Genomic DNA, 16,129 nt, shown 5'->3' with positions numbered 1-16,129 from the left:
CTCCATCACTGGCTTAACCTTGGACACACTGGAAGATGTGGTGGAAAAGAGAATGTTTGCAAAATTGGACACAATCAGGAAGAATGCCCTCTGGGAGGGCAACTTTAGCTACAAGTTTATTCCGCCAAGATGGCCCTCTGGGGATTTCTGTAATTCAAAGCTTCTTCCCAAAGTCTCAAACTAAATGCTTCTACTCTTCAAGTTCATTTTGCAATTTCTGTACAATATACTTTTAGGTATCAAGCTGTTGATTGTATTATTTGTTCTGTGCGTCTTTTTGATGTTTATGCAGCTGCATGCATCTAAATTCCCCTTTGGGGTTAATAAAGTTTATGTAATCAAATCACAGTCATTGGATCTGAAGCCAACAAACCACCTTGGTAATGTAGTAGAACCTGAGGTTCACAACATGACTTTTCAGTGAACAAATCTGCAAAAACTGCATACTATAATATGTTGATCTGAGTCAGAATCTCAACAACATGTTTTTAACATCATGTGAAATCGATGCCTGGAAGATTCAATTCAGGCTGTTTTTGAAGGCCCTACCTAGTATGAGTATAGCGGTCCTAAGCATTTGTATTGAATGTTACGTTTGTATGGTAGTTACTTTTAACTCCTACAAAGGACTGGCATTTCATCCAAGGCTGGTTTCTGCTTTAGCCCAACCACACCAGGGCAGCCTCCTCTCATTGCAGAATTAGAATTAAATTTGTTAAAAAAATATATCTTCGATATTGTTGCTCTGTATAATTTTACTACGGAGCATGAGTAACTGACTTACTAAGTTTGTCTAAAACATTTAAAAAAGCGTTAATGGACTTTTTGCTAATAAGGTTTCCATTTACAAAAAAAAAAAAATACGAAAGTGAAAACATCTTTTAAAAGTTTGTTTTGGATAGTTAGTATCTATCGCTTTTAAATCCCCTTACATATTTTTCTTTAACGTGAGAACGACTTATGTGGTGTACGTTGCTTACTTTTCTAGCTGGTTCTGTTCCAAAAACAACTTTAACACAAATACACAGGGGTATCCTTACGCATGATATATACCTTTCATTCTGGTTAGTCTGCATACTATTAATACTTTGGTAAATAGCCTGCTTTCCATGACGTACAAATAGACACGACCCCAACAAACTACGACTGCGAACTACAAATCCAGCAGCGAGCACGAGTAGAGGTCTGGCCAAAGCGTGGCGCGCTCAGGAAGTGGCAGGTCATTTCCGGGTTAGGGGCGTGTCGAATGGCAAGGCACAACAATTTGCGCATGCCTGCTTGGGTGCTTTGTTACAGCCAAGATGGCGTTAAGTAAAACATTTGGTCAGAAACCGGTCAAATTTCAGTTAGAAGAAGATGGAGAATTTTTCATGATTGGTTCTGAGGTGAGTGTCATAAAGTACAGAATCTTTTTATTAATCCGTACACGTTTCTGGCTGCTACTGTGTATCCATTATGAGTAAGCTAGCGGCTGAACAAGCAGGACAGTCCTTCATTGTTGTGTGAACTGAATGAATTATCACCAGACTTAATTCTGCAGTTAATCGTGGTTTGTTTGCTTAGAACTGAAGGATAATATTGTGGTTATTATTCGACTCATGAGTCCAATAAAGGGAACGTTTATTATGAAAACTGCTTTTGTACAAATTGATTGGCTTGGCTGAGAATTGATGACAGCCCTTGACGCTGGATGAATATTTGATTACACCGTACGTAAACGGAGATACTCGTACACTAAACTGCTTGTACGGCACATGTTAAGGTATTCAGAATAGTTGTGTTTATAACTTTTGTGTTAAAACTTGTCTGACCTTATCTCAACTGCTGGGTTTATGTCATGTCTTAAGTGCTGTGCTCTCACAAACCAGTCTCTGCTCTAAAGTGTTGTTTGGGTTGTGAAGGACTGAGTCCTTTGGGCATCCACGGGTGCAAGATAAGGAAGTTATTGAAAGAAGCACCAGCCCATTGTACATCGGACTTTATTATATAGATTAGCGTTCACAGCCTGGATTCTGATAGCTTTTAACTGAACTTAAAGTTGTTAAATATAACCGCGCTCATCAGTAATATTTTGGTTAAAACGATGTGTTAGTTAGCGTAAACATTTTGGAATTTGTCAATCAAGAGAAGTTTAACGTTATTCTCTGTGTGATCAGGCGGATCAGTATTTTTTATCATGGTGATTTACTTAAATTATTAGTCGTCCAGTTAGGTTCACATTTGATTAGAACTTTATTTCTCAGGTCCATCTTTTATTACATATCAGGATGTTTTTAATTAATTTACCCTTTTGTGAGCAGGGTCGTGGGCAAGCTGGAGACCATCCCAACAGCTATAGGGCTCAAAGCAGGAACATTCCTTGGACAAGGTGCCAGTTCATCACACACTAGGGATTGTTTAGCTTCGCCAATCGATTTGGTTTTATTTAAATGTAATTCCAAGAACAGCATTGTGGTAATGCTGTCAGCCAGTTGTTAGTATTATTAATTTAGAAGTTGCCTTTATCCAAGGAAAATTGCAAAGCAAGTTATAATACATACAAAAATGATAGTGCAAGCATGAAGGCATCAGAGTGCAAGATAAAAAAAGTGAACCCAAGGGAGTTGAGCTTAAAACATAATAATTGCAGCAACCTGACTAAGACGAATATCAGTATCCCTGACTCTTTGTCAGTACAACAGCAACTGTTAGAGAAGATCCAAAGTGTTAAATGAAAAAAGTGTGCTTTCAAAAGATGCCTAAAAATTCAAAGAGACAAAGGGAAGTCTTTCCTCAGTTTTGGAACAAGAACGGAGAAACATTGTCCAGGCTTGACTTGTCTAGCAAGAGGAGGGACGTTCTGTAATGGCTTCTTTGGAGTTTCATTGGCACAGCTCCCATCCTCATGTTGAACAATGGTGACTACAAACTCCAGAGGTAATCTGTAGGTAAAAGCAAGCCAAGGTATGCCTCATGGCTGCACTCATGAAGCAGTGAAACACACTTGAGTGATCACGAACACCTGTGACGCAAATCATTCCTAACAATATGGTGCCGTGATTGGGGATGGGGGGTTTGTTATGTAGGAAAGGTTTTGCAATTTCTGCATGCAGTGACTGAAATGAATGCACATGTGCACTTAAATCCCGTGTTAATTGTTTGATTTGTAACTTTAAACTGTGGAGCACATTGGGAAATCAATGCAAAATATGTCTTTTTCCCCCAAACATAATGGAGGACACTGCCTGTACATTCCAAACAGACAGACAGGGCAACAGTTTTAACCTTTTTTTCCTTTAGTGAATGCTTTAATGAATTTGGCTCTGGGTCAAAGTATCTTGTTATCTTGCAATATGCTATCCCTCCAACAAATTTCCATTATATTCATAATGGGGATTTTCTTTTTTCCTGACAGATTTTTGCATTGTTTTACCAGTTTGCTTTATTTGATTCTCATCTTTACAACCATTTTAGAATGGCTTACCCTGTGATACTGATCACTGTGTCTTTTAGATATCTGAAATAAAGGGTTACTTTTATTAAAATTTCAAACTGGATGCAATTTACATTGAAACAGCAATCAGGTCTCCTAGATATTTCCAGTTTCACCCCTACAGAGAACAGCAGACCCAGATGAGCTGGGGGATTAATAGACTGTGCATGACACAACTTTGTTTTTATAGAATGTCTTTATAAAGTACCTTGTACTGAAATATCTAATAGAAACTAATGATGATCATCATTTAGAGTACTCTATAAAATAAGACACTTCAAAAGAGTTGATTGTAAAGATGCATACAGAAGAAAGAGTGTTCTCCAACCACATGCAAAAGGCATTGAAAAGCAATTAAAGGATGTATTGGGTTATGTAGTATAAAATACATCCTTGTGATATTAGGAGTATGGTTTGCAGATTTGGCCTGTATATTAATTTGCAACAGTTTGTTTGTTCACAATATCTTAAATCATTTATTGTAGTCTGTTTCAGCCAAGATGTCCATAGCAGGGGTACTTGCCTCTGGTCCATGAAGTCTGCAGTGGCTGCATGTTTTTACTTTAACCAAATGTTTAATTAGAACCCACTTATTTACTACTAAGGCAGTATTCTGTTTTTTGGGGCTTCGCATTCATTACCTCATTTGTTACGATTCAGAACCCTTAACTGCCTATTTTTGTTGTAAATAGTTGCTTTAAGATTTTAATTGTCTTTTTTCTTAACCAGCCATCAGTTAATCGTGTGGTGGTAAAGGAACCTCCAGCTAACTTGCTTCCATTTAAACCTGTATGTATATGCATCAGGAAGTGAAGTATCTGTGTTAATGCAATGTTTTAAAATAAAGTAGAGGACCAAGAGGTACAAATTTGTCCCAGATCACAAGACATACGGAAAACAAAAAATCTAGATTGTGATTTGGATTTGTTTTGGAAGAATGATAGCATTGACGTGCCATGTAATTAAATGGCAAGTTTCATTATCTTGCTTCTACTCTGTTCAATGCTTGTATGGACTGGGTGTTGGGCAAAGTCGTAGGGTCCAGTGGCTGTCGGGCATCTGTTGGTGAAGAAAGATTTACTGATCTTGACTTTGCTAATGATGCTGTGATCTTCATGGAGTCAATGGAAGCTCTGATTGGGGCGCTCAAGAGACTGAGCGAGGAGTGTCTGGGCTTGCGACTGTCCTTGATAAAAACCAACATCCAGGCCTTTAATGACCTCTTAGCCACGGCCATCAGCAGTGTGTCTGTTTGTGGAGGGAGTGTCGACCTTGTTGAGAGGTTTACTGACCTCGGCAGTGACTTTCATGTCTCTGGTGACTCTTCCTATGAAGTCAGTAGACGGATTGGGAGAGCATGGGGGGTTCAGGAGGTCACTGGAAAGGGGTGTGTGGCGCTCCCGATATCTATGCAAATGACGAAGGTCCAAGTCTTTAGACTCCTGTTGCTTCCTGTCTTGCTAGATGGTTGCGAGACATGGACAAAGAGTGGACTCCTTTTGTATTGTGTCTCTCCGGAAAATCCTTGGGTACCGTTGGTTTGACTTTGTGTCGAATGAGCGGTTGCTGATGGAGTCCTGAAAGAGGCACATTACTGCATGGTGAGGGAGCATCAGTTACAGCACTACGGCCATGTGGTGCATTTCGCAGAGGGTGATCAGGCTTACAGGATCCTCATTGCTGGGGACCCGAGTGGCTGGACCAGGCCAAGGGGTTGTCCATGTAATACCTGGCTGTGGCAGATAGAGGGTCATTTCCGAAGGGTGGGACTGGACCACGTGTCTGCCTAGGGGGTTGCAAACAGGGATCCTGAGTTGTTTCATCGTGTAGTGGGTGCGGCAACGCGCTGTACCAGTGCATGCTCCCCGACTTGACTTGACTTCATTATCTGCTGGGTCCGGCTTCTAATTATGAAACTACATGAAACGGAAACCTGCAGTTACAGCACAAGTTTATTTTAGTATGAAGTCCTCCTCAACTCTATTCATTTAGTAATTGGGGGTAGTTAGTCACTTTGCTGTTAAATGTTCTTAGTTATGAGAGTTTTGAACATAAACAGAATAAGCTTCTGCTTGGTTCACAGAAGCAATGCCACATTTTTCTGGAGGACTCATTCTCTAGTGAACAGTCACCCAATTGATCACATTTTTTCTTGATCTTCACACAGTCTGGTAAAATAACAATGCCGGGCAGCAAAAATGTACAGTTTCCTTGTTGCATGGATTGGCAATGGTGATGTACCCTTCTGCCAAAGAATTGGAATTGTGTAGTTCAATAATCTCTTTCAAAATATAAAAAAAGTTATACAAAAAATCTGGTTTGATACCTTATTTTAAATATTGTAATAGAATGAACAGAAGTGAAGCTGAAAAGTAAATCAAAAATGAGGACCCACTCAGTGCAGCATCAGACGGTCAGCCAACGTCTCTTGAGGAAGGCCTTTTTTTTAAGTTTTTAAACCAAAGCAAGTCTCTTTATCTTCTCGTTTCTGAATGAAATAAATTGCAATGTAACCATATTAAAATCATTTAATTTCAGTTCACCAAAGTATTTTTAAGCTGATAGTCTTATCTTTTTTTTTTTTGTGCTTTACTGTGTGAATGATGTGTTGCGCTGCACTTGTTGATAATGTCAATTGGCCTTATGCAATGATAATTTTATTGATGAACATATGGGCCTTTAGACTGTTATTACCCTAAACCTTTCCCAAGAAAGTCCTTTAATTTTTGCTTGGCACCCTCCACCACCATAACCACCAAACTTATGGGGAAGGAGCAAAAGCTTTAGCATTGTCAAATTGTTTTATTTCCTTGTTTCAACAAATCTTGACATTTTAGGGTCCTCTGATACCGAAAACAGCGATATCACGATGATGGGTGTCTGTGTGTCACAGTTTCTTGAGGACGGTCTAGAGCTAAAATGGCTGGACTGAAAAATAGCAAACTTGAAACTTAAGGCCGTTATGAGATGATTTACTGAGTAGTTGTTGAGCCAAACTGTACATGATAAAGAGGCACTCTAAAGAAACCCTAATTCTTCAATTTAATTTTGAATTCTTCTCATCAATTGCTATCGTAGTGACCCATTTTATGATCAGAAAGGTCAACATCAGAGCAATAATTACTGAAATGTTACAGAATTATTTGGATAACTTGGTTCCTAGGGCGCCTACTGAAGCTCACGTCTGAATTTTTTACATTATAGTTCTATTTTGTGCTTATTTTACAGGTAGGCAACTACTTGCGTATGTTTAGAGGTTCCTTGTACAAAAGGTACCCATCTTTGTGGAGGAGATTGGCATCAGTTGAAGAAAGAAAGAAAATTGTTGCTTCTTCACATGGTAGGTTTCACTCCTCTGAGTAGGAAGTATCTTTGTTTTTGAGTTGGACATGCAGGTTCATTCTTTGCACCCAAAGCTGCTTGAACAGGCCCGGTCCCTTGAAACCTTGAAAGCAAGCACTGGTGAACATTTGTATTTGGGGCATATTAGATCATTTGATCTTAAATCTATACAAATTTGCTATAGCACTTCATCCATGTCCGTCAAGTTACTGTGTACACCTTATAGGTTGTTTGACATCAGAAGTACAAACTTAATATAATGGTGATGATGATTCGGAAAAGGTCAGCAGTTCAGCATAATGCAGACAAAACAGCTAAAGTGGTTTTTGATGTCAATGACCTGTTTTCTTTCAACAGATCACGGTTATACAACTTTGGCAACTAGTGTTACTCTTCTGAAAGCTGCAGAAGTCGAGGAGATTTTAGAAGGAAATGATGAAAAGTACAAAGCTGTTTCTATAAGTACTGAGCCACCAGCCTACCTCAGGTACAGGCAGTCCTTATTCTTATTTACTGTGTTACTACAGGGGCATAGGGTTGTAATTCTGTGAAAAGTTGTGTAGATCACATTTAAGGGAACAGAAAAGGTCTAATATTAAGGATTTTCTCATCAGATTTAATTGCCTTTTGAACTTTTATAGGGAACAGAAGGCAAAGCGAAATAGCCAATGGGTTCCCACTCTGCCAAACAGCTCCCATCACCTGGATGCTGTACCATGCTCAACCACGATAAATCGCAACCGTATGGGTCGTGATAAGAAAAGGACATTTCCACTCTGGTAAGTTACTACTGTACTCCTATTTAAATTCTTTTACATTTATTTAGCATTAAAGACTAAAGTTAGGGGGTACAAAACCGAACTGTTAATGGCTTTTTTTTTCTTTACCTAAATTTAGACAGTTTAAGAATCCAACTAGTGCATAAAACATTATTTATATACAGAAAATTATAATATAGACACATACACAAATGTGGTGGGCAGTTTATTAGGTACACTTTCTACATTATCCAAATATCCTACTTTTAATCACATAGCTGAAACTTAATTAAAAAAAATTCAGTTGTCATTTGATTAAACATTAAAATGGCCATGAAACATGACCTTTGGAACCTTACCTATCATATGATTGTTTGTGGCAGTTTTGTTTCCAACATTTCCGAAACTATTGCCTTAAAAAGCCGAAATAAACAAAAAACCTCCAGTGAGTGACATTTCTGCAAGTGAAAACACCGCGTTAATGACAGAGGTCAGTGGAGAATGGTCAGCCTCATTCAAGCATACTAAAGAGTCACATACCGTATATTGAAGTAAAAGCAATTCTGCACATCATTGCAAATGGCATCTTTGAATGTCTTCCAAGTGTGCAGACTACAACAGAAGAACGACGCACTAGGTTCTTCCTCTATGGTCAGGGAGAAAGGGCTTCAGTGGCAACGTATCCACCAATTTATCAAAATTAATGTGGCAGTAAAGAACAATGTAATAAACAGTCCAGAATTAAAGTTGAGTTCTTGTCCTGTACTCGCAAGGTTAACACAAAATGTAGCAGGGAGTGCTCCTCTTAATTTCACTGGGCAAAATGTGGAAAAATTTTGGCAGGATTTTTTCAGTTAACTTTGCTCAAAATCTATATGTTATTTAAATTAATACCACAATTTTAGCTTTATGCCAAATTTTTAAAGACTTTAAAGGAGGGGAAATTTTTTGGAACTCATGTAATATTCATTTCTTAGTTTTGATGATCATGACCCTGCAGTGATACACGAGAATGCCTCCCAAACTGAAATACTGGTCCCTATCAGATTGGATATGGAGATTGATGGACAGAAACTCAGGGATGCTTTCACATGGAACATGAATGGTAACTGCTGCTAAATCATGTTTTAATTCTGAGGAATGTTTTCCCATATAATAATTGTATCAGAAAATATTGAGGATAAATACTCGTTTCCCCTTTTAATAACTTGGGGGCATTACCTGTACAAAGGGAATGTATATATAATGTATAAATATCTAGGGTGTTTTCATTTGCTGTTACTTATTCTTTTAAAAGGAGTATGCATTTGTGAAAAGTTAAATTTATTTCCTTAATTTTGAAATTTAATGAATGCTTTTCCATTTCACAGAAAAACTAATGACACCAGAAATGTTTGCTGAAATTTTATGTGATGACCTCGATTTGAATCCTTTGGCATTTGTCCCTGCCATTGCTTCTGCAATTAGGCAACAAATTGAATCCTACCCCACAGACAGTATCCTGGATGAGCAGACGGATCAGAGGGTCATTATCAAGGTATAGCTAGACAATGCCTCAATGTTCTGTTGAGAAAAAGCGCATGAATCATAGTTTTTCCTGTAAGACAGTTAAATGTGAGTAGCACCGTATCTGGTTTCATGCTATCATTTAGACGTCTACCATTTTAGCTATAAAGTAGCTAAATGTGTACTGCATAAATGTGTGTGTTTTTAATTAATACACAATTATCAGTTATTTTGTACATATGTTTTAAAAGGTTATTTTATTCCAAATGTTTAACAGATTTTTGTTGTCTCCTTTTTCATTTGCAGTTAAATATCCACGTTGGAAACATATCTTTGGTGGACCAGTTTGAGTGGGACATGTCTGAAAAGGAGAATTCACCAGAGAAATTTGCTCTAAAGCTATGCTCAGAACTAGGTTTAGGAGGGGAATTTGTCACCACCATTGCCTATAGCATCCGCGGACAACTTAGTTGGCATCAAAGAACCTACGCTTTTAGGTATGCTTTAGTTTTGTACTTCTGCTTTCCTGTGAAGGTAGCATTGTTGATATAAATTCCCTATTAGACAAAAATAAATGAAAGACCCATGTGTGTATGGAGTAGTTCACTTTGCTCACACTCAACCACAGCCACTAGATGGCGCATGCACACACTTTTACATTTTTTTCAGCGCTTGCATACACCTCACTTCTCACTACAAAAGACCTCTGTGCAGCAAATGCTGCCATGCAACAACGATGTTGTGTTAATGACATAGTTGAAGAGACATCATATCAAAATAAATCAAATGCCGTGACTCAACAACGTGCATGTGAAACACCTCAACAACAGAGGGCAAGGTTTGAAGACAAAAATTAATAGGACCCATATGCCAGTGATAAGGCTAAGATATGGTATCGCCAAGCCAGTGTGGCAACAAGCACAGGTTGGTCCACGTCTGCTACACTGAGTAATTCTTAAAAGCTGGATGATGCCTCTACAAGTTCATGAATGTAGTAAAACTGCTAGGGAGTCTTTGGGTTGTTTTTTTTGTCCCAAAGACCACATGCAGCTAGTATAAACATAAAACATTTTCCAAGAGCCATTTTCTAAATCAGAAATCCAATTATATCACCTTATTAATAACCAGTTATGTTACCTGCTTTGATGGATTTTACAGAAAATCGTTCAAATAGCTTGTGTTCATTACAAATTGTGCATCATCCAGTTATGCGATGGTCTCTCTCAATTTATGTTCAGAGCCTTTTGAAACTAACATATTTAACAGCTCACTGTTATGCCCAAGGACTGATACAGGGTACATAGCTTTACTAAGTGTTGGAGAAGTCTTTGGTTTCTTGAAGCTGCTATGTTTCTTCCTGCTTCAAAATTCAGACTTAAAAAATAAAATGTATTTATTTATTATTTTTTCAATTATTTTTTGCTTCTAGTCAACAATTATTATCACAAAGGGGTACTTGAAAGCAGTCAGAAGTAAGATGATCATTGACAATGTTCTGTGTATAAATTAGTTACATGTCATCATAGTAAGTAGTAAATTACTTATACAAGTCTGGGAGGGTGGGGGGACAAAAAACATTTTCACAAAACATGTTTTTGAGCTTGGTTCATAAGTCCAACCATACTACCATTTACCTTTTGAGTTAATATTCCAAACAGATCAGAGTCCATTTACCCATCCATATTCCATCTGTTTAATGTACTGAATCCATTTAATCAGTCCTTAGTCACAAGAACTAGAGCCTGTCCCAGCAGCAGTTAACCAACGATGGGACATCAGCTTGTCAAAAGGCACACTGACTCCTATGGAGCCAATTTAGTGGTGCTAGTTAACTTTAAACTTATCTTATAAAAGCCCTTGTATCAAAATCATGAACATATTGTACATAAAATCTAAGGAAAGTAATTTTCTCTGTTTAAGCTGGGTTAAGTTCCTATCAATAGGCCAATCCACTTTTCTCTCTATTAAAGTTTTCCGTTGTGTCCATGTTATTTAGCCTTGACCACTCCCTTCCACACTGCTCACTCCAATCATTACTCTTGCTGTGCACATCCTCTCTCCATTCCACCCTGCGACACTCTCTGTGCTGCAAACTCACCCTTCTACACAGTTGGTTATAATAGCTAGGCAGAAAAACAAATGATTTGTTTCAGCATGTCGAATTTTTGATTGGTATAGACAAACGGTGATAAGAGTTGATAATGAACATGGAAAAAAAATGAACAAAAAAGAGCTGCATATAATAAAACTCAAGAACAAAGAGAATTGTCCATTAAATGAGAGAGAGAAAAAATATCCCAAACAGAAATGCAAAAAAGCCACGTTTTATAGAATGTAAGTTAGAGGATCAAGTAATTCATAATATTATTTTTGACAAATCGTTAATGTAATTTTTTTTTTTTTTACTTTTTTCTACGTTTTATAATTCATTGGTATTTAAAACAGACCATTGTAGTGACATACTCAAGTAACTGATTTTCTGTCTATAATAACTAAGGACCAAACTCTCTTCCTCACGCACCCCACATACTCTTCCATATACCAACTCTTTCAATACAATCGCTTTCTCTAACAGAGGGGCACCCTGACGCCCTTCAAGCGGCTCAGCCGCGACGCCCCCTAATATTATAAAACAAATAAATAGACTAAGCAAAACCCAATATAAAAACAATAATAACACTTTTGTAAATACTGTAACTATACTTTTGGCTTACCCAACACACCAGCACCAGCATTAACCTGCCAAGCTAAAGGGACATTTTTTACAGTGGTGTCTTTGGTGATGCATATTATTCCTTCACAAGGTAATGGTTTGCTCTATATATATATATATATATATATATATATATATATATATATATATATATATATATATATATATATATATAATGAAGAATTGTAAATGTTTTAGAGATACAAGACACAATTAATGAAATGCTTTGATGTTTATCATCAGTGAATTATGTAAGGAGTGTAATTAGGCTGGTTTCATCATTTGCACTTCCATGTTAACATTTTAGTAATAACACCATAATAGAGACATTTGTTTTTTAAGAGCATCTCTTTGTGTAGACATGAATTAAAAGAAAACTTGTAAGAAGTGTGTTTGAGCTGAACAAGTATGTTTGCTTGCTTTCCCATACAGAAAAATATAAACAGCTTAGCTTTTGCCGAGGAGCAAAATAATTTACATGACACGCAAGAAACCTTAGTGGGGAGGGGGGTGGATATTTGCAGCTTAGACAAAACAACTCTGAAGTCCTCTGACTCATATAGAGGGTCTCTTGAACAAAGATAAAGATTTACTTAAACCACACACATAATTACTCTGTATCCTGTTTATACCACCAATTGTCAGATTTTTTTTCTTCATATTATTTTGTTAAGTATTTTGACCAGCTGCTTTTCACTTAAATGAATTCCATCAACCCACTAAGTTACTGGAAATGGAGAGAACAAAAACATCTGAAAGAATGCATGGAAAGGCAAAACTTTGTGATATAGTTTAATAGACTTCTTGTTTTTTTTTTTTTTTTAACCTTTTTGAAATTAATCCCTTCTTTTGCTAACAATCCATCTTCAAACCTGCAGGAATTAAAAGCATGTTTGACCATGCTTTTTTGTTTTGTTTAGTTTACCAGGTCATCTTGATTGGCTTGAATAGTACAACAGTTTACAGTGTGCAGTATTCAAATGAAGCTGCAGCGACTAATGTTAATATTTTTTCTCGGTTTGTGTAACACTAAAATTGTGTTATTGTAACCCGAGAAATAAAATGCAGCCATTCATTTTAGGGAGATATTGTATTCTCTTTTAAAGGCGGTTATCTCGGGATGGTATAAGAGCCATTGTCTGTCGGTTTAAGTTTTTTAAAATTATTTTATCAGCTATGTTCACTTGCTGTTTCTGGTTCAGTCCTTCTGATTACATTCTGATACACATACTTTTTGTATGCTATCATTGATCCTTGATGCTTTGTATGCTTGCTGGAACATTAAGCTTTTATAATCTTTCAAATATAGAAAATAATACAATAAATCAGACTGAAGAAGTGTGGTGGTGCTGCTAGTCTTTACAATAGAGCAAGCCTGATGGGCCAGTTTACCCTTTTTGTTTTTGTTAAGATATATAAATGATGGTAATATGAATGTGGGCATATTTTTAAATTTAGTTTGATCAAGCTATATTCTATACATTTTAGAGCTGAATTTGCCATTAGACGAAAAAAAAAAAAGTTTGTAACTAAAGCCCACCAAACCCCCCACGTCTGTTTCCTTTGGCGCCAGTAGAGTCTCCTTGTTTGTGAACGTCATTTACATTGCTCTTCATGCAGCAAGAATGTACGGTGCCAGAAAGTCTAATACTTTAACCTGGGAGACAGACGTCAAGTCCACTAAAATGTACATGGCTATCCTAAATTAGTTTTTTCTTTCTTCCTTCAAATTCCATATCCAGCAGTATACTCTAGTAGATTTTGTAACAGAATCATGTTTACATTTTTTGTCTTTCTGTGTTATATCTGCCTCAATAGTGAAATATTTATTCTACAGCAACAAAGAAACATGCATATCTTTCTTACTTGTAGACCATGGTGCAGCTATCAAAGCACATATTATGTACTGTACTATTTACAATTTTTACTCTTGACTTTTGTCAGTAAAACAATTTTGGCATGTAATTACCATATTTTCTTTTCATGTGTACAGTGAAAATCCACTTCCAACTGTAGAGATTGCTATTCGAAATACGGGAGATGCTGACCAGTGGTGTCCACTTCTTGAGACGTTGACAGATGCTGAGATGGAGAAAAAGATCAGAGACCAAGACAGAAACACAAGGTACAAGTTCAGCTGGAAAAACAAAATTAATCTTCTATTATTTACTAGCTTACTTGAGAGTATTTGTGTAATAAGAATTTCATCATTCAGCATGTTGTTTTTACTTTCCTATGTCTATTAGATTGATCTTTGCTTTAAGTATTAAAGTTCTTTGCTGTAAAAACAGGTTGTTTTTCATACTACTAAAAGGAATTAGACTGGAGTTCTTGTGAGGGTATGAATAGAAACAATTTGTCCTTTCTCCTTATAGCATTCTTTTATCTGCTTTGGAAGAATCCAGACTTTTATGTTGCATCAGAATTATCAGTCTGATTGTTGACTACACACACATTTTTTTCCCTGTTTAAAAAAAAAAAACAATCTCTAACACTTGGCTCTTGTTAATTTTAGGCGGATGCGAAGACTTGCCAACACTGCTCCAGCTTGGTGAAATTCTTTATCAGGGAAACTGTTGGAATCATATTTACAAGCAATTGTACGGAGAGTAGTATTAAGAGCCGACTGGTCTAAAATACGGAGACATTCCAGTTCTGAACCAGTCATGACTTGTTCCAGCCTTTCCCCCCGTAGTGCTGTAAGTGTAAAGACTGATACTCTTGTTCAGTGTCTTCAATGGACCGGACCAGTTGGTACAACAACACTTGCCAACGTGGAGACGTGTTTCAGTAATGTGATGTTGAAATGGTTTTGTAAAGTTGCTTGGCCCTTTTAGTAAACTTTTTTTTTTTTTTAATAAAAAGGAATGCTCACTAAGACATCATGTCTTTCCTTTTTCTGACCTTAGTTAAAAGTCTTGGCTTTTGCAGAAAAAATATACTGTATAGCTTTTTTGCATCAGCACATTTTAAAGATAGAACAAGTGTAACATGCTGGAAAAGACTTCATAATCTGCTTCTGACATTTCCCATTTATTCTCTAACTTTCATTTTTTATCTGCAACTGCTGTGCATAGGTTTGTTTTGCAAAAAGAGACTAGTGGTTGTTACTAGTTACTGGTGTATGAATCACTTTATTACTAGTCCTAACCACTGAGTAACTGTGTGACAAGGAGCGAGTCCCTGAATCTCTCCACAATCTTTCTGGATCATCTTCTTTTGAAACTCCTATTGGGTAGAAGCAGCAGAAAAAAAAATGCAATTGCCCTTAACATATCAAAACATACAGATGGATATAAAATAAATGTAGTGTGCAGGTAATTGACTATGGTAAGGTGTTTTGTCTAATCACCTACAGTGTTAAACTGTAACATGAGGCTGTAGTTGATAATCACTAAATAGATTTATCAAGCGGAATTGCAGTGCTTCCTCATATGCTGCCATCTTAACTCAGATACCGAATGTGTGGCTTTTTATGTTTCCTAGCGACCATATAGGCTCTCTCGGTGTAATCCAAAATATATGCATTATACTGAATAATGCAACGTCACTCTCAAGCCCACTTAAATGCTGGCCTTTTGCCACTCAGATTAAGCATAAGGAAATAACAAACACTATCTGCTTCAGGCACTGTTCAGAGCCAGGAAAAATTTGCATCCTCCACACCGACCATACTTCTGTTGTCCAGATATACTGATTGGGGTGACTTAGGCCAGCATGAGTAGGTGTTTGTGCCCTGCAGTGGACTGGTGCTTTGCTTCCTTCGTTTTCTCAACAGGCCGTTTTCAGTAAAGGATGAAGGGTGGCTGAATAGCAGGAACAAGCTGTGAGCAGTCTTCCCTGAAACAATTCCACAGTGGATGATTTAAGTGTAATGTTTCCCATTAAAATACAGAGGCTGTGAGTAATGAGCACAGCTGCACTCAAAATAAAATCGTGTCTGCATTGTAAAGTAAGAGTTTTCTGCCAACAGAGAAACTTGTAGTTCAAGTCTTCAACCATACAGTTATTAAAGTTGTTTCAAATGCAATTACCTTATTTTCAGATATGCAGTATCTGACCGTTGAGTGAACTAGTTGATTGAGATTAATGTAATGAAATTATATTCCTGCAGACATTTCATGTTGTAAAGCATGTTTACTGCCTTTAATAACAGGTTTCTAGCAAAATAAAACCTTGATATAACTTCAAACTGACCACTAAGTAAAACAATGAGAATAACGTTTAGTTTAAAAAAAAAAAAAAAAATTACATATGTCAAATGTGCAAGCAGTGTAGTAGTTTTTGAAAAATGGATTTCCTCAATTATAAAAATAAATGCAAAAAAAAGACAATCAT

General features: G+C 36.9%; 1 protein-coding gene across 1 annotated transcript; it reads left to right on the top strand.

The window, feature by feature from the left end:
* Nucleotides 1–1,262: 1,262 nt before the first annotated feature.
* LOC120540927 (SWI/SNF-related matrix-associated actin-dependent regulator of chromatin subfamily B member 1) lies at nucleotides 1,263–14,423 on the top strand. Its single transcript, XM_039772112.1, has 9 exons — nucleotides 1,263–1,385; nucleotides 6,701–6,812; nucleotides 7,172–7,301; nucleotides 7,456–7,593; nucleotides 8,550–8,677; nucleotides 8,943–9,109; nucleotides 9,385–9,575; nucleotides 13,785–13,916; nucleotides 14,307–14,423. The coding sequence occupies exons 1-9, from the start codon at nucleotides 1,302–1,304 to the stop codon at nucleotides 14,344–14,346; spliced, it is 1,122 nt and encodes a 373-aa protein (XP_039628046.1). The 5' UTR covers nucleotides 1,263–1,301; the 3' UTR covers nucleotides 14,347–14,423.
* Nucleotides 14,424–16,129: the final 1,706 nt, after the last annotated feature.

Source organism: Polypterus senegalus, chromosome 12, assembly GCF_016835505.1.
Source record: "Polypterus senegalus isolate Bchr_013 chromosome 12, ASM1683550v1, whole genome shotgun sequence".
NCBI lineage: Eukaryota > Metazoa > Chordata > Cladistia > Polypteriformes > Polypteridae > Polypterus > Polypterus senegalus.
The sequence above is the reverse complement of the archived record's forward strand: the minus strand, read 5'-3'. Positions and strand labels throughout refer to the sequence as shown.